Source organism: Pan paniscus, chromosome 1, assembly GCF_029289425.2.
Source record: "Pan paniscus chromosome 1, NHGRI_mPanPan1-v2.0_pri, whole genome shotgun sequence".
Classification (NCBI taxonomy): Eukaryota; Metazoa; Chordata; class Mammalia; order Primates; family Hominidae; genus Pan; species Pan paniscus.
Window position 1 is genome coordinate 172,890,519 of NC_073249.2, and position 19,666 is coordinate 172,910,184.

The window sequence follows — 19,666 nt, forward strand, 5'->3', positions numbered from 1 at the left end:
GATTGTGGGCGGGGCCTGTTGGAGGCGTGGCGCTAAGAGCTAGGGGTAGGAGGGGCCGAGGCCGCCGCGAGGGGGCGGGGCTGAGGCGGGGTGGGGCCTCTGGGAGGCGTGGCGCGAAAAGCTCGGGGTAGGAGCGAGCGCGCCCAGGAACTCGGCGGAGGCCGCGGCGGCGGGGCGGGGCGGGGCTGAGGGCAGGGCGGGGCCTGTGGGAGTCGTGGCGCAAAGAGCTCGGGGTAGGAGCGCGCGCCCGGGAACTCAGCGGTGGCCGCGGCGAGGGGGCGGGGCTGAGGGTGGGACGGGGCTTGTGGGAGGCGTGGCGCGAAGATTTCAGAGTTGGAGCGCGCGCGACCCCGGACTCCGCGGAGGCCGCGGCGAGCAGGCGGAGCTGCGGGTCGGGACGCTCTGCGTGGGGCGGGGCGCAAGGGAGGTTTCGAGCCCGGAAGGTCCGGCGCCCAGAGCTAACGGGAGTCCCAGGCGAGCGGGTAGCGGGGTAGGCAGGCTGGCACCAGAGGGTATGGGGGCCTGGCCGGGCAAGGCAGAAGGACGAGGATGCTGGTGGGAAGGGAGCAACAGTGGAGGGGTGGTGAAGAGACGCGCGGCGGGAGGCGTGGAAGGGCCGCGGCGGGAGGTCTGACGCGGGCCCGCCTTTTCCTCTAGACCCTGGAAGCGCCAGTACCAGCCCACGAAATTCTTTGAGGCCAGAAATAGCGTCTTGACCCCCCAAAAGGGAAAACCAGTTGTAAATCGAAATTAGTCTACCAAAATGTAATGTAAGCTGTCAGCCGCAACGTAACACATCTAGCTATAAATTGTACCTAAGGTCGGGGGCATTTATATATTCTTTACATAATTTGGGGCGGGCCTCCACAAGTCTGAGGCTTTAGGGCCTTGAACTGAGGAGGAGGGTTTGGGATGGAGGTGAGAAGGTGGTGCCAGGGCTGGTTTGCCTTGGAAGCCGTGGCCCTGGCCCCTCGGAGACAGAAGCCTTAGGCCGGGTCCGTGTTTTCTAAAGTACACCACGTTCCCAATGGATGATGCTTGAAGAAAGAGCGTGAGGAGTCCAGCTGTAGCACCAGAACCAAGGGAGCTGGTCAGGGAGAAGGTCCTCTAAGGACTTGACCTGAAGAGGTTTGGGGAAAGAAGGACCACAAAGGGCATGTGAGCTAGCGATGAAAGGGTGAACTGGGGACGAAACCAGTGGCACTAGTTTAGAAGACAGGATAAGGCACCAGGGAATTCCAGGGTCAGGGATTGTAAAAAATGGAAAGGATAGCACCCCAGAGTGTACCACCTTTGGTAAACTGCGGCCCTGAGGAAATTGCCTTGCTCTAAAGGGGTGGGGGATTAGACTACCTCCCAAACCTGCACTTTGTTTTGTTTTTTGGAGACATAATCGCTCGTCGCCCACGCTGGAGTGCAGTGGCGCGATCTCGCCTCACTGAGCCTCCGCTTCCTGGGTTCAGCAGCTTCTCCTGCCTCAGCCTCCGGAGTAGCTGGGATTACAGGCGCCTGCCACCACACCCAGCTAATTTTTATATTTTTAGTAGAGACGAGGTTTCACCATGTTGGTCAGGCTGGTCTTGAACTGCTGGCCTCAAGTGATCCGCCTGCCTGGGCCTCCCAAAGTGCTGGGATTACAGGCGCCTGCCACCAGGTCCGGCTAATTTTTGAATTTTTAGTAGAGAGGGTTTTGGGGTTTCACCATGTTGCCCAGGCTGGTCTTGAACTTGTGAGCTCAAGCTGTTCGCCCACCTCGGCCTTCCAAAGTGTCAGGATTACAGGCGAGTCACCAGGCCCGGCATTGTATGGATTTCTCTAAGGTTGGTTGCCTCTTCTCATTAACTGCAACAAAGACCCTTAAAGAAAACCAAGTCTCTGCCGTTTCTACTTAAGTAATTCTACCCAAAACAGGAAATAGGAAGGGTAATGGTGAATATAGAAGGTGTGAAATGAGTTTTGTATTAAAGCATGTGTTTGCTTCTCTCAGAAAACTTAAGAATGTGAGGTAAGAAAAGAACTGAACATTTGGAGAGTACATTCCTTCCTATTCATCTGCTCCATATCAACCCTAAAGTGTAACTCTTTTTTAAAAAACAAGTTCTCCGCCGGACAGTGACTAGCTTCTGTAATCCCAGCACTTCAGGTGGCCAAGGCAGGCGGATCGCTTGAGCTCACGAGTTAGAGACCAGACTGGGCAACATGGCAAAACCCCATCTCTACAAAACAAAAAAATTAGCCGGCCGTGGTGGTGCCTGCCTGTAGTCCCAGCTACTAGGAAGGCTGAGGTGGGAGGATCGCTTGAGCCCGGGAGGCAGACGTTGCAGTTAGCCGAGATCGAGTCATTGCACTCCAGCCTGGGCCATAGAGCCCAGACCTTGTCTCAAAAAAAAAAAGTTCTCTCCCTACATCTCCAACCCTCACATTTCCACCGCCAAATAGATTACTGCATAGTTTCCCCAGCTTTACACTATTTATACTTGGGACCAATAATTACTTGAGGATGTGCTGTCCTGTATATGATGGTATATTTAGCAGCGTTCTCCCTCCCAAGTTGTGACAGTTAAAACTTCAGATGTTTTGAAGTGTCCCTTGGAGGCCAAAATCTACCCCCAGTCCAGTTGAGAACCACTGGAGTACAGGATAAAGTTCATTGCCATTAACCTGGCTTTTCAGATCTTTCATTATCTATTCCCAATCTACCTTTCCTAAAATCTGACTCAGCCTAAGAGAACTACCAATGCAGGAATCCTTTCTTTGGCTTCCTTCGTAGATTTCTTTGGCTTCTTCCATAGATTATGATCTTTTACCGACTTTTCTTGGACGTTTTCAGGGATGAAAGAAATTTAAAATCTTTACTTTGTACGAAAGTCCTTGTCTCTCCAAAGTCTTCCTGCTTAAAATGTGCATTTGTTGAGTCCAGTTCACACCCCAGGAGGTGTAAAAAAAAAGAAATTTAAATCCTTTTTCCATTTGTGAGCACCACTGAGAATAAAAATTATAGTCGCATTTCTATTTTTCACCTTTTTCTATGTAATACGGTTTATAGATCATCATGAACTTTTTACTCTCCTCCGAACAATATCACACCTGACAATGTCCTACTTAAAACGTACTACCCAGAACTGAACACAGTATTCTGGATGTGCGTCACATGATGTTAGCACATAGTATATTATACTGTTAGTTTCATGCTTATTCATCTTCCTTGACTCTGAGCTTGAAGGCAAGAACCAAGTCTTAGTCACTTAGGTTGTTGTATTCATCTTTGCACTACTAGCACAGTGCTTGGCCCTTTGTTCAATTGGTGTTCAAAAATGTTGATGGAATGTGGTACTTCCTTAACTCTAAAATAGCATTCCACTACCTTTAGGGGCAGATAGAGTACACTGTTGCCTTATATTGACTTTGTGGTCAACTAAACCTATATGTTTTATCAGATCAGAGGTTGGCAAAATTTTTGTAAAGGGCCAAATAGTAAATATTTCAGGTTTTATGGGCCTTATGGTCTTTCACAGTGACTCAGCTATGTCACTGTAACATATAATCAGCCATAGGCAATATATAAGTGAATGAGCATAGCCACTTTCCAATATAATTCATGGACATTAAAATCTGAGTTTCATGTAATTTTTGTGTGTCACAGAATATTTTGATTTTTAAAAATATTTTAAAATGTTAAACACATTTTTAGCTTGTGGGCCATACAAAAACAGATGGCAGGCTAGATATGGCTCACAGGCAGTAGTTTGCTAACCCCTGATTTAGACCAACCCTTGTATGATTGATTTTTTTCAAAACTGAGTCTAGGTTTTTACTTTTATCCTTATTAAATATCTTACTCATTGCAAGTCATCTTTCTAGCTTGCTCATTTCTTTTTGAATGCTAATTCTGTCACCTAGCATATCAGCTGACATCCCAGCTTTGTGTCTGCAAAATTGATAAGCATACTTTGTGCATCCTTAATTAATAAAAATGTTGAGTAGGATAAGGATAGAAGTCCTACACAAGTTCATTTTCTTCCATTAATCATCATTCTTTGAGTATAGCCACTCAGAGTTAGAAATATCTACCTAGAGTACTAGCTATCACCCAATTCATATTTCTCTGTCGGGTCCACAGGGTATCTTGAGAAGCTTTGTCTGAAGCTTTGTTGAAATCTTTAGAACATGTTCCAAATGGGTAGGAATTCCATCAGACAAACAGAAATATATAGGTTTGGTATAGCTTGTAAACTAATGTTACTGCTACTTCCAATTTTAGTACTTCCTTGGTTACATTTTCAAGGTTACCATTTTAATAATGGAATTTAATAATTTTAGGATTTTGTCGAGAATTAGCATTCAAGTTTATCAATCTGTATTTACAGAATTCACCATCTTTCTCCTCTTAAAACTAAGGCTTGACAATGTTCATCCCACACTGACTGGTTCTCTGGTATCAATAGTGTCGAAAACTGTGGTAAGATTGGTAGAGAAAAAAGGCACAAAAAATTAAAATATATGTTTTTATTTCTTACCAATGTTACCACACTTTTAATACTATCAATACTAGTTTTTAAAATATAATAGAAAGTGAACTTTATGCTAATAAACAAAAACTAAGAATAAATGCATTTTTATAAAATATTGATATTGGCCGGGCACAGTGGCGCATGCCTTTAATCCCAGCACTTTGAAAGGCTGAGGCAGGAGGATCACTTGAGGCCAGGAGTTTTAAGACTAACCTGTGCAAGCCGGGCACGGTGGCTCACACCTGTAATCCCAGCACTTTGGGAGGCTGAGGTGGGTGGATCACAAGGTCAGAAGTTTGAGACCAGCCAGGCCAACATGGTGAAACCCCGTCTCTACTAAAAATACAAAAATTAGCCGGGCGTGGTGGCTGTTGCCTGTAATCCCAGCTACTCAGGAGGCTGAGGCAGGAGAATTGCTTGAAACCGAAAGGCAGAGGTTGCAGTGAGCCAAGATCGCACCATTGCACTCCAGCCTGGGCAACAAGAGTGAGACTCCATCTCAAAAAAAAAGACTAGCCTGTGCAGCATAGCAAGACCCCATCTCTACAGACAAAAAAAAATTTTTTTTTGGCCTCCCAAAGTTCTGGGATTACGTGCATAAGCCACCACACCTGGCCTCTACAGAGAATTTTTTTAAAAATTAGCTGGGCATAGTGGCATACCTGTAGTCTCAGCTACTTGGGAGGCTAAGGTGGGAGGATCACTTGAGCCCTGGAGTTCAGGGCTGCAGTGAGCCATGATCGCTCCACTGCACTCCAGCCTTGGTGTCAGAGTGAGACCCTATTTCTAAAAAAATGAAACATAAAATAATGAAAATTTTTAAAAATTTTAAGAAAAGTAGGGAAATTTACCTTGCCAGACATTAAGACTTTATACCTTATTCTGTCATTTTGCTTTTAGTCTGTATCTTTATATTTAGAATGTATCTCTGGAAAACAGTATTTAGTTGTTTTTTTAAGTTAATAATTGAATGTTTATTAACACTCAATGGAATAATTGATGTATTTTTGCTTAAATCTGTGTTCTTGCTATTTGTTTTCTATTTGTCCCATTTTTCTTTATTCTTTTGTTTCTCTTTTTCTGCCTTCTTTCAGATTAATCGAGTATGTTTATGGTATTCCATGTTGTTCTCCTCGGTTGACCTTCTTCCTGTACCTCTGTGTTTTTGTTTTTTTGTTTGGCTAGGGTAGTCAGGGACTTATTTTGTGAAGCAGAGTAGCAGAAATAGTCATGTCTTATAGATTATCCCTGGGAGAGGTTTCTTACATAAACAAACATGTTAGAGTCCCTCCCACATGTTGAATAGCTTGGGTGTTAAACCATCTGCTAGGCAACAGCCTTTCCTTCTCACTTCGTTTTCTCAGATAAAGTTTAGAGAATCAAGAAGTTGCTTTTTTTGTTATTTTTTAATTTGCAGGTTAAACACTTTAAGATGAGAAAAATTGATCTCTGTCTGAGCTCTGAAGGGTCCGAAGTGATTTTAGCTACATCAAGTGATGAAAAACACCCACCTGAAAATATCATTGATGGGTAAGAGTTACTATACTTTGTTGTTTACAGTCTTAAATCGGTGAATCCCTTGAGTACTTGGACTGTGTTTTATAACAACTTACCCTATTAAACATAGTTTAATAAATGTTTGGTGGATTACCTGATATCCACTTTTGGTACCATTTCTGAAACTAATTGAGTTGTGTATATTTAGGTTTTTGATCCTTTTCTTTATAATGCCTAAACTGAACTCTTGATACAAATAGGTTTTTTTAGAAGTGGTTTACCAAGGCAAAAACTCAAACAACTTCATTTTATGGAAGTGTAAATTTTAAGGTCTGGTTATGGTTTTACTCCGTTTTTCTTGGAATAAGAATGTAAATATTATAACTTCCTATTTACTACCTATTTCCTTACTGGTCTAAGTGATATCTTTGCAGAACTGAATGCTTCATTCCTTGCTATCGTGTATTGTTTTGCTTCTCCCTTTTTTGATATCCTTCCAATTTCTACTCTTCATTGTGCTAGAGCTTTTTCTAGGTAGATATTTTTCTAAATATTGTTCTTAGACTTCAGATTCCAAGAAAAAGCATTTAATGGGAATGGGAGGACTCCTTTTTTTTTTTTTTTTTTGAGACAGAGTCTCACTCTGTCGCCCAGGCCAGAGTCCAGTGGCACCATCTTGGCTCACTGCAACCTCCACCTCCCAGGTTCAAGTGATTCTCCTGCCTCAGCCTCTTGAGTAGCTGGGACTACAGGCGTGCACTACCACACCTGGCTAATTTTTGTATTTTTTAGTAGAGACAGGATTTCACCGTATTGGCCAAGCTGGTCTCAAACTCCTGACCTTGTGATCCGCGCACCTTAGCTTTCCAAAGTGCTGGGATTACAGGCGTAAGCTACTGAGCCCAGCCTGAGAACTCTTTTTTTTTTTTTTGAGACGGAGTTTCGCTCTTGTTGCCCAGGCTGGAGTGCAATGGCACGATCTCGGCTCACCAAAACCTCTGCCTCCCAGGTTCAAGCGGTTCTCCTGCCTCAGCCTCCCGAGTAGCTGGGATTACAGGCATGCGCCACCACGCCTGGCTAATTTTGTATTTTTAGTAGAGACGGGGTTTCTCCATGTTGGTCAGGCTGGTTTCGAACTCCCGACCTCAGTTGATTCGCCCGCCTTGGCCTCTCAAAATGCTGAGATTACAGGCGTGAGCCCCCTGCCTGGTGGAGGACTCCTTTTTTAATAGTTCTGGCTTATTACTTTCTTGAACCCTCTTTCTTGGTATATGTACAATGAACAGAGTTTGACTCATAGAATCATCTAATTGTAGGACTGGCGGGACTTATGGGTTTATTTTGCCAAAACCCTTTATTTTAGACTTGTGGTAAGAGAGGTCTAAAGACGTTAAGTACTACTTTTAATCATTGAAGGCAGAACTGGTTGTAACAGAGGTTTTATGATTCTTTGCATATCTTGAAGCCCATGTATCTGGATGAAATTCTAGCAACTCAGCCTCTTCCTTGAAGCGTAGTTGTCATCTTTATGGCAACTGACTTTTCTCCTCAGATTCGTTTATCTCTTTGCTGGGCTCCAATAACATTTGGTATCTACCTCTGTTACCTTTCTTTTTCCTTTATTGTATTGTTTATTTTTAATGTTTGTTCCCTCTCTCAACTGTGAATTCCTGTAAGTCAGAGACTATTTTTATGAGTCAAACTTGACTAATACTGGAAAGTAATCAAAGTCTACACACATACACACATACATATAAACACATATATATGTATATATTACTGTACATTTGCATAGGGCTTTATAATTTCATAGATACTTTGTCAGTTGATCCTCACAGTAATCTTGGGGAATAAGAAGCACAAAAAAGTATTTTCAACCCCGTTGTAAAGATGAAGAAAAGAATGATCAGATGACTTGCTCAAAATAAAAATGACTTGCTCAAAATTACACAGATAAGCAAGAGGCAGAATCAACTGACACTCATGTCTTCTAACTTGTACTTCAGGGATCTTTGTGCTACACTAGGTTAACTCAAATTTAGTTTGAATAAAAAATTCAATATCCGCTTTTTGCCTGTGTCCCTTCTTTCTTCTTCTTAGTTGTTTACTTCCTGAAATTCAGGTAATAGTTACTATCCTACTCTGTCTTGGAGTAGAAAAATTAATGTGGGAACTGCTTTAAGGATACACAGAACTGAGGAGATTTGCCTTAAGTTGTTTGCCAGAAATAGAGGACTTTCCAGAAACACTCCTTGATTCTGATTGGAGATAGATTCGTTTTCTAAGGCAAGATCAATTTACCCTGCACTACTTTGGTGATCTTTCTCTCAAGCGAGTATGTTCATATGTTTATAGAACATTAAGATTAGCTATTATATATCGCAGTTAATATTTTAGGCTCTGTCCATCTTGATGAATAAAGACATAATATTTTTTAGATTAGACAAAAACTGTTAGTACGGGAAAACATGGAATAATGTAATTACTGTCCTGATAACTGAACAGAATACATCGGGGACTTTTAATCCATATGCAGTTCCAGAAAATATAATTAGACTGTATATTGTAGACACTAAAAGTTAATTTCTGGCCAGGCGCGGTGGCTCATGTCTTAATCCCAGCATTTCGGGAGGCTGAGGCGGGCAGATCAGTTGAGGTCAGAAGTTCAAGACCAGCCTGGCCAACTTGGCAAAACTCTGTCTCTATTAAAAATACCAAAAAATTAGTGAGGTGTGGTGGCGTGCACCTATAGTCCCAGCTCCTTGGGAGGCTGAGGCACGAGAATCGCTTGAACCCAGGAGGTGGAAGTTCAGTGAGCTGAGATCATGCCACTGCACTCCAGCCTGGGTGACAGAGCGAGACTCTGTCTCAAAGAAAAACAAAAAGTTATTTTCTGTTCACAGTTGCTTTATCTAAATAGAGTAACCATAGGAGTATTTGGAGAAAACAGTGCTATAAATGTGTCCCTACAGGATAATGGAATATTGTTTTATGGCCCTGTTCCAAACTCTCCATTCCTTCAGAAATAAGAGTTAAATAAATAGCTGGGCATAGTGGCTGAGGCAGGAGGATAGCTTGAGGTCAGGAGTTTGAGACTAGCCTGGGCAACATAGCAAGACCGCATCTCTAAAAAAAGAAAATGATTATACTTCTACTTTTCCTCTGCCATTTGTATTTAATGTGTCAATGAAAAAGGGGAAAAGAAGTTCTACACTAGGAAAAAAAAAAGCAAAGTAAAAAAGAAGAGAGAAAATCAGTCCTTTTGGTGTAGTGTAGAAGACTACTATATTTAGAATTAAAATTCCTGGGTAAGTGAACTATGTGTTATCTTGGTCAAAGAGTACATATATTACTCTTTGAGCCTCAGTTACTGATCTGAAAAATGGGGATAATACCACCTTTCCTGCTGACCTCAGAATTGAGAAAAAAATCACATGAGATAATCCATGTAAAATAGGTGTTAGCTATAAATTCGTATTTAAAAGAAAACTACCACTTTGATGACTTCCTTATACATAATTACAAGATTTAGTTAGATGTCTTTTTTATTTTTTTTGAGACAAGGTCTTACTCTGTCACCCAGGCTGGAGTGCAGTGGCACAATCTCGGCTCACTGCAACCTCTGCCTCCTGGGTTCAAGCGATTCTCCTGCCTCAGCCTCCTGAGTAGCTGGGACTACAGGCATGCACCACCATGTCCGACTAATTTTTGTTTTTTTGAGATGGAATCTTGTTCTGTTGCCTAGGCTGGAGTGCAGTGGCACGATTTCGGCTTACTGCAACCTCTGCCTCCCAGGTTCAAGCGATTCTTCTGCCTCAGCCTTCCGAGTAGCTGGGATTACAGATGCACGCCACCAGGCCTAGCTAATTTTTTGTATTTCTAGTAGAGACAGGGTTTCTTTTTTTTTTTTTAAGAGACAGGGTTTCACCATATTGGCCAGGCTGGTTTCAAACTCCTGGCCTCATAATCAGCCCGCCTCAGCCTCCCAAAGTGCTGGGATTACAGGCATGAGCCACTGCACCCGGCCTAGTTAGATGTCATTTTAAAATTCAAGTGATATTTTATGTTATTCTATTGGTTATGTTCATTGAAAGCATCCAAAGAAAAACATGAGGCAATTAAAATTAATGAATTTCAATAAGTAAAATTTAAAATAATATAAATATGAAAGGAGATTGTAAAATATTAAGCATTTTATAAAAACCCAGAATTTTGAGTTAGGAGAGCTGGCCTTGGCTGGGCAAGGTGGTTCACACCTATAATCCCAGCACTTTGGGAAGCCAAGGCAGGAGGATCACTTGAGCCCAGAAGTTTGTGCCACTGTACTCCAGCCTGAGTGAGAGAGCAAGACCCTGTCTCTTAAAAAGAAAAAAAAAGTAGTTCTGGCCTTTTTTTGCGGGGGGGGTAACAACTTTATTGACATATTATTCACATACCATACAATTCGCCCATTTAGAATGTACAACTCAGTGGCTTCCAGCCTATTCATGGAGTTACATAGCCATCTCCACAATCAATTTTAGAACATTTTCATCATCCCAAAAAGAAACCCCACACTTGTTATCAGTCACCCTGTATTTTCCCATCCATACTAGCCCTAGGCAAGCATTAATCTACTTTGTTTCTGTAGATTTTATCTATTGAGACATTTCATATAAATAGAACCATACACATGTGGTCTTTTGTGACTGGTTTCTTTTGAAACGGTGTCGGAGTGCAGTGGCGCAATCTTGTCTCACTGCAGTCTCTGCCTCCTGGGTTCAAGCGATTCTCCTGCCTCAGCCTCCCGAGTAGCTGGGATTAAGGCAGGCCCCACCACATCCGTCTAATTTTTGTATTTTTAGTATAGACGGAGTTTCACCATGTTGGCCAGGATGGTCTTGATCTCTTGACCTCATGATCCACCTGCCTCAGCCTCCTGAAGTGCTGGGATTACAGGCGTGAGCCACAACCCCCAGCCGTGACTGGTTTCTTTCTTTCGTTTTTTGTTTTTTTGAGACAGAGTCTTGCTCTGTCATCCAAGCTGGAATGCAGTGGTGCAGTCTCAGCTCACTGCAACCTCTGCCTGCTGAGTTCAAGTGATTCTCATGTCCCAGCCTCCCAAGTAGCTATGACTACAGGTGTGCACCACTACACCTGGCTCATTTCTGTATTTTTAGTAGAGACAGGTTTTTACTATGTTGGCTGTGCTGGTCTTGAACTCCTGACCTCAAGCAACCTACCTGCCTTGGCCTCCCAGAGTGCTTGGATTACAGGCATGTGCTAACACACCTGGCCTGGTTTCTTTCACTTACATGTTCTCAGGGTTAATCCATGTTGTAGCACATATCAGTACTTCATTCTTATTTATTGTCAAGATTTCATTGTATGGATATAGCACATTTTATTTACGCATTCATCAGTTGATGGACATCTGGGTTGTTTCTACTTTTGAGCTGAATTTTTCCCAATTTTATTTTAAAATACCAACTTATAGACCCAAAAAACTCAGCAAGCCCCAAGCTAGATAAATACAGACATTGTATCTTAGTCAAACTGCTGAAAAAGGAAAAAAAATTTAAAATAGCTAGAAGGAAATAAAAACTATTATATACAGAGGAACAATAGTGCTAATGACAGCTGACTTTACGTCACAAACAGTGGAAGCCAGACAACAATGGAGCAAAATCTTTTAAATACTGGGGAAGGGAGAAACAAGCAAATATTTAAAAACCCTGTCAACCCAGAATTCTGTGTCTAGCTAAACTGTCTTCCAAAAATGAAGATAGGATAAAGGCATTTTTCATCACAAGTAGACCTGCATCATAAGGAATGCTAAAGGAAATCCTGCAGGTTGAAGAGGTATAATATTAGATGGAAAATCAAACCTATAAGAAGAAATTAAGTGTACTGGAAATGATAAATATTTGGGTAAATATAAAAGACTGCCTTTTTTTCCTCTTTTAATTTTTTTGAAAGATAACTGACCACTTAATGAAAAAAACTGTATTATGGGATATATTATATATGTAAAATATATGACAACAATGGCACAAAAGTGATTTTCAGTGTAAATTGACTATCATGAGGTTTTTATGTTGTAACCTAGAGAGCAGCTATTTCAAAAATTTCTAATAAAGGAGGTATAGCTAAAAAAAATAGAGAAATTAAATGGAATTTAAAAAAAATTATTCACTCAGAAACAGGAGAGAAGAAACAGGACAAGAATAGGAGGGAGATACAAAAATGAATAGCAAGATGGTAGACTTATACCCAACCATATCAGTAGTTACACTAAATATCAGTGAGGCTAAACACTCCAGTTAAATATCAGATTGTCAGACTGGATAAAAATCCAAGACCCAAATATATATTGTCTAAAAGATATGCATTTTAAATATAAAGATATGAATAGTTGAAAATAAAAGGATGAAAGAAGATGCATCCTACAAACAGTTTACATAAGAAAGTCGCTGTAGGCCGGGCGCGGTGGCTCACGCCTGTAATCCCAGCACTTTGGGAGGCCGAGGCGGGCGGATCACGAGGTCAGGAGATCGAGACCATCCTGGCTAACATGGTGAAACCCCGTCTCTACTAAAAATACAAAAAATTAGCCGGGCGTGGTAGCGGGCGCCTGTAGTCCCAGCTACTCGGGAGGCTGAGGCAGGAGAATGGCGTGAACCCGGGAGGCGGAGCTTGCAGTGAGCCGAGATCGCGCCACTGCACTCCAGCCTGGGCGACAGAGCGAGACTCCGTCTCAAAAAAAAAAAAAAAAAAAAAGAAAGTCGCTGTAGTTATATTCATGTCAGACAAAAATATAAGACAAGGAGTATTAGCAGAGACAAAGGGGACACTTTATAGTGTCAGAGAGTCCATTCATTAGGAAGAGAGGATAGCTGGGTGCGGTGGCTCACGCCTGTAATCCCAGCACTTTGGGAGGCCGAGGCGGGCGGATCACGAGGTCAGGAGATCGAGACCATCCTGGCTAACACGGTGAAACCCCGTATCTACTAAAAATAAAAAAAATTAGCCAGGCGTGGTGGCGCATGCCTGTAGTCCCAGCTACTCGGGAGGCTGAGGCAGGAGAATGGCATGAACCCGGGAGGCGGAGCTTGCAGTGAGCCAAGATTGTGCACAGCACTCCAGCCTGGGCGACAGAGTGAGACTCTGCCTCAAAAAAAAAAAAAAAAGAGAAAAAGGAAGAGAGGATAATCCTAAGTGTATATGGACCTAATAATAGTTCTTTAAACTACATAAAGCAAAATCTGACAGATGAAAGGGAGAAATAGACAAATTCACAGTTATAGTTAGAGATTTTAATACCCTTTTCTCAGTAATGATAGAACAATTTGGCAGAAAATCAATAAAGACATAGATGATCTGAATAATGTCATAACCTTGACTTTGTTGACGGTTATAGAACACTATAATCAACAACATGGAACAAGAATGTATTGATGGGTTGTGTATGGTGGCTCACGCCTGTAATCCCAGCACTTTGGGAGGCCATGGCAGGCGGATTGCCTGAGCTCAGGAGTTTGAGACCAGCCTGGACAACATGACAAAACCCCATCTCTACGAAAAAACACAAAAATTAGCCAGTCATGGTGGCATGTACCTGTAGTCCCAGCTCCTTTTGGAGCTGAGGCATGAGGATGGCTTGAGCCCAGGACGTCAATGCTGCAGTGAGCCAAGATTGTGCCACTGCACTGCAGTCCGGGTGACAGAGCGAGACTCTGTCTCTTAAAACCCAACATATTGAACATTCACTGAAATGTGCTGAAACATAAAATAAGTCTCAATATATTTCAAGATTAAAATCTTAGATAGTATGTTCTCTGACCGCTGTGTAATTAAATTAGAAATAAACAACAAAAAGATATTCAGAAAACCCCCCAAAACTTAGAAATTAAACACTGCACTTCTAAATAACCCATGGGTCAAAAAAGAAATCAGAAGGGATCTTAGAAAATCTTTCTTTTTTTTTTTTTGAGATGGAGTTTCCCTCTGTCATCCAGGCTGGAGTGCGGTGGTGCAATCTCAGCTCATGGCAACTTCTGCCTCCTGGGCCTCAGCCTCCCAAGTAGCTGAGACTACCGGCATGTGCCACCACACCTGGCTAATTTTTGTGTTTTTAGTAGAGACGGGGTTTCACCATGTTGGTCGGGCTGGTCTTCAACTGCTGACCTCAGGTGAGCACCTCCTTAGCCTCCCAGAGTGCTGGGATTACAGGAGTGAGCCACCATACCTGGCCTTAGAAAGTATTTCTAACAGAATGACGTTGAAAATGTAACATACCAAATTTGTAGGATGCAGCTAAAGCAGTGTCTCAAGGGAAAGTAATAGCATATATACTTATGTTAAAAAGGAAAAAATGTAAAACCAATAATCTAAATTTTCACCTTAGGAAGCTAGAAAAAAATGAGCAAATTAAACCCAAAGTAAATAGAAGAAAATAAATAGTAAAGGTGAGAGCAGAAATCAACAAAATAGACAATTATTAGAAAAAATAATAAAGCCTAAAGTTGATTATTTGTAAGGATTAATAAAAGTTATAAACCTCTAACAAGATTAGCCACGAAATAGAGAAAATGCAATTTATTAGAACCAGGAATGAAAGTAATATCACTACAGATTCTAAAGGAATCATATATAAAGAACAAATTTAAGCTAATACATTTGACAACTTAGATGAAATGGACAGATTTCTTGTAAAGCTCAACCTATAAAAATAACACAAGATCAATTGGAAATTCTGGACAGCCTCATATCTATTATAGAAATTAAATTCGGTCAAATATTTAGGGAAGAAATACCAGTCTTCCACAAACTTTCTCAAAAATAGAGAAGGAAACATTTCCCAAATTGTTTTATGAGAACAACGTTATCCTGATAGCAAAGCCTGACAAAGACATGACAAGAAAGAAAATGGAGCGCAAAATAGTACAACCACTTTGGAAAGCTGACAGTTTCTTATAAAGTTAAATATACTTTTACCCTATGTCCCAGCAATTCCACTCTTAGTAATTACCCAGAGAAATGAAAACATGTTCACAAGCACTTGTACAAGAATACTTAGAGCAGCTTTGTTCCTAATAGTAAAAAGCTGCAAGCAATTAAAATATCCAACAAAAATATCAAACAAAATCACGAATGAAAACATTGTAGCATAGTTGGTGGTGATAGAAATCAGAGCACTGGTTGCCTAAGGGAGGTAGGGATTGTCTGGAAGGAAAGATAAGGGAAATTCTGGAGTCATGGAAATGTTCTATGTTTTCATTGGAGTATTGGTTACATAAGCGTATACATTTATCAAAACTCACTAAGTTATGCCCTTAAGGTAAATTCCACTGTAGGTAAATTTTACTTCCAAAAAAGAAAAGCTTATATAGTTAAAATAGGAATGATTATTTCTGTAGTCAAAACCATAATATATACTATTTTGCCTATATATGACTTAGAGTGCATGTTTTAATTTTTGTTTGAACAAACATTTAGCATGTGTCTGCTATGGGTGAGCCATTGTAGCAGTTGTAGGGTTACAAAGGTGAGTAAGAGAAAGAAACTGGACTCAGAGCTCAGCATCTAGTGGGAGCCATAGAAACACAGGAGATTAAGTGCCAATGTAGAGATGGAGGCTGAGTATGAGATAAGTGCAAAAGAGGGAGGAAGTGATTCTGATTTGGTGGGGTTAGATAAATGGGACCAGAAAGTGAATGAACTTATGCAAGGGGAAGAAGGGTTTTTCAGGTCAAAAAAAAACCTCATGAATGAACTAAGGTACAGAAGCAAGAGCCTGCCTAACATATTTGCAGAATTTTAAGTGGCCCAGTGTGACCACAGTGATGGAAGAGACTATAACTTAGTGGTGGAACCAGATCCTACAGTCTTAAATGCCATACAAAGGAGTTTAGAATTATAGGCAATAAAGGGACCACTGAGGCATTTAGATAGAAGTGACATCAATTCCGTTTCTGTGTTTTAGAAAAGAATACCTGGTAGTAGTAAAGAAGAATTATTAAAGTTGGAGAGAGATTAGAGGCAGAATTAACAGAAAGGAGATGTGAGAATCCAGTAGTCATTTAATTTTAAAAAACAGGTATTCAATAAAATTTTATGATTAACCATTTATATTTGGCTATTCTTATTTTTTCTTTAAAATTAACAATAGGAATCCAGAAACGTTTTGGACCACCACAGGAATGTTTCCCCAGGAATTCATTATTTGTTTCCACAAACATGTAAGGATTGAAAGGCTTGTAATCCAAAGTTACTTTGGTAAGCAAATCTTACATTAATTTTTTTTTCTTTCTTTCTTTTTTTTTTTTTTTTTTGGTGCTCCAGGTAAGGCTAATATTTTAGTTTTCATTATCCTTTCATTTTTTCCACAGGCAGAAGGCATATATGTAAACTTTTGGCAAAACACTAGTTTTTCTTTATAGCATGGGATCCAGTTTTATTGCTGGGGTGAAAGGATGGGGATTATGAGGTAAATGCCTTGAGCTCAGTTGGCCTCTCTGAAACTGCAAATTCGAAACCCTTCCAAAGCACATAATAATTTCCATGCAATTTACTATGTAAAAGTCTTTGGCAAAAGGCCCTATTAGGAACATAAGACGCCAGCTTGCTAGAACACTAAGTTCCATGACATCTTTATTCTAGATTCATTTGTCCTGGAGTTATTTGTCAAATTCTTGTTGAAAATCTGATAACTCTGATTATTTACATTGGATAGTTGAGATTCTTCTATTACTAATGGCATTTTCTCAGGAATTTAGGGGGATAATCTCCCTTGGGACATCATTCTAATCCTATTTATTTAAAGATAAAATGTATCAGACAAAATCATGGCGGGAAACAGAATACATCCCAGATGGTTCAAATGAAGAGGCTCTATTGATGGGGCTACTTGCAAAATTATGGCCTGGGTTAAGGGAACAAACAAGGCAAGGAATGATGAGGCCCTCAGAAACTAGCTATAGCAGGAAGCTGTAACTAGCCCTGGCACAGGGAAGGAAATAGTGTTATCAGAGATCTGTGAGAGCTGGAGCCTGTGTAAAAGGGCCTAATAGGAGCTGTAGGCAGGAGAAACTGTCAAAGATGTCACACTGAAGCAGGGAGGGAGTGGAGATAAAATTGGCTGATCTCCCTTCCCCACCCCAGTCTCCCCCTGGTGTCTCCCACTGGCCAAATCCAATCAGAAGCCAGTGGGTAAATGAATCCAGGTGATAGAGTCCACAGAGGTTAGCCCCTCATGGCACAGAACAGGACAAAGAAGAGGAGGAATGGATCTGGAGTGGTAGAGACTGGACTGGAGCAGTGGAGAAAAACCAGTTTAGAAGGAAGATGACTGTATTCCTGATAAGTCTCTTCTCTCATTAATCGTGGAGGCTCTAGAGTCATACCTAAAGTTTGAATTCCATTTCTGGCACTTACGAGCTGTATATCATTGAACACCTTGCTTGGCTCCTCTAAACCTGTTTTCTCACCAGTAAAGTGGGTTAAAATACCTTTCTCATAAGATTGTAGTCAAAAGTGAATGGATAAATATGTTTGACTCATCATAGGCTCTCCATAAATGTTTATGACCAAGACCACCAATAGTAGTATTATCACCATACACACAAAAAAATCGGAACAATGCCAAATTCAGAAAAGCTCTACTTGCTCTGTGTTGTATGGTTGCGAACATTTGGAAGATTAGTTACACAAGACTATATTTTACCATAGGGTTTTTTGGAAACATACAGAGTTAACTTCCATGTTGTTTCTGATCCCAGTGCTCTGTGTAGTTCCACTGTGCATGATAATCTCAGGCAGAGGGAAAAAGAAATATAGGGACAAAAACATACAGCCAGATTAACACTTTACTTACTTTGTTTACAATGTTAGTACAGACCTTGAAGATTGAAAAAAGCACGTCTAAAGAGCCAGTTGATTTTGAGCAATGGATTGAAAAAGGTATGTGTTTCACCAGCATTGTTCTGAGCATGAAGGAGTAGATAATATTCCTTTGATTCTGCATTTCTCATCTAGCTGCACTTTGGTGAAAAAAGATGACTTTAATGATCCTTGTGACACATTTAGGGTCTAGAAAGACCCAGGTTTGAATACAAAGCTGCTTCTTCATTTACTGGTTATATAAGTATTAACATGTGACTTAATTTTTCTCAGTTTCAGAATCCTTATTAGGAAAATGGTGATGATATCTATCATTCAAGGTTTTGGTGAACTAGTGTCTGGCACATAATAGACAATAAATATTAGTTTCTCATCTTCTTTCCTTTTGTCCTGATTAAGGGTACTATTTAAATATCACCAGCAGAATTGATAGCCTCTACTTAATTAAACACAGCATCTTGCCTTCATATGTCTATTTTCCCTTTCAAAATACCATGAAAATAATAGTAAAGGAATAAAAAGAGGCATAAACCTACAAGGACAAAAGATTTAACAACCAGCAAACTAAAGCAAATGTGAGAGATCAGTGTATATTATGATAAAGAGAAAGCAGATTGAAGAGTAGTAACTTCTTTAGCTGAATGAACTGTGTTATAACCTAAGGTCTTGACAAGGAGCATGTCAATAAGAAGCAAGCCACTTTGCCACACAAAACCCCAGAAAGGCCTAGAGCTCAAAGGCAACAGGTGCCATGGGAAGTATGAATGAGACCTGGGTTAGAAAACAAGGATGATTAGTTGAACATCTATTTACAGAGTAATCAGACTCTAGGTACCTTCTTCCGTCCTACAAAACTAGGTGACCACTCCTTTATCCCACAGACCTCCACCACAACCCTCAAGAGACAACTGCAAATATAGAATGTTGAGGCTCAGGAGACCAGATATAGTAGGGAGTGAGTGAGACATGGAGTTGAAAATAGGATACTAGTGGAAGCCTACATATTGAATAGTGGGAACACCAGCCTCTTTCCTGTGTTCTGGTATTAACTTCAGCAGCCAAGAATATACCCTCAGCTGGGAGACTGGAACATTCATCTTTGGAGAAACTAAATGGCCCTAGAAAAAAGACCTATGGATACTGACAAAGGCCAGCTCATTTCTGGTCACCTTATTTAAGTCCAGTAATCAATAAGTGTGGCTCATGCACACAGTTTTCAAATGATGCACAGTTTTCAAATGATCCACAAGTAGCAAAAGAAAGATCACAAGACATTAATGAAGACCTCAAACCCTGAAAATAATCAAGCTTTTAGCTCTAATTTCCAATCTATAAGAAATATAGAGGATAGAGGAACAAATTAAGTGAAACCACGAATAGACAAGATGATAAAATCTAGAATGTGGGGCCTGGGCACAGTGGCTCATGCCTGTAATCCCAACACTTTGGGAGGCTGAGGGAGGAGCATTGCATGAGTCCAGGAGTTCAAGACTGGCCTAGGAAACATGGCAAGATGTTGTCTCTACAAAAAAAAATTAAAAATTAGCCAGGGATGGTGACATGTGCCTGTAATCGTAGCTACTTGGGAGGTTGAGATGGAAGGACCACTTGAGCCCAGGAGGTTGAGACTGCAATGAGCTGTGATCACGCCACTGCACTCCAGCCTGGGTGACAGAGCAAGACCCCATCTCTTAAAAAAAAAAAAAAAAAATCTAGAATGTGGGACATTGTACAGGACAACTGACCTGGTCTCTTCAGTAAGTCAAAGACATTAAAAA

General features: G+C 40.9%; 1 protein-coding gene across 12 annotated transcripts in view; it reads left to right on the forward strand.

The window, feature by feature from the left end:
* IFT25 (intraflagellar transport 25) overlaps window positions 1-19,666 on the forward strand; it is a 31,608-nt gene that overhangs the window by 303 nt on the left and 11,639 nt on the right. For 2 of the 12 annotated variants that reach the window (XM_034965562.3, XM_057298803.2), the window contains exons 2-4: window positions 5,929-6,041; window positions 16,159-16,265; window positions 17,880-17,948. In XM_034965562.3, coding sequence (XP_034821453.1) covers window positions 5,944-6,041; window positions 16,159-16,265; window positions 17,880-17,948 — 274 coding nt within the window. In that variant the 5' untranslated portion in view covers window positions 5,929-5,943. Of the gene's footprint in view, window positions 1-146; window positions 234-310; window positions 1,821-5,928; window positions 6,042-16,158; window positions 16,266-17,879; window positions 17,949-19,666 lie in introns of those variants that run through there. The other 10 variants (XM_034965573.3, XM_034965580.3, XM_055092452.2 and 7 more) reach the window with 10 other exon arrangements.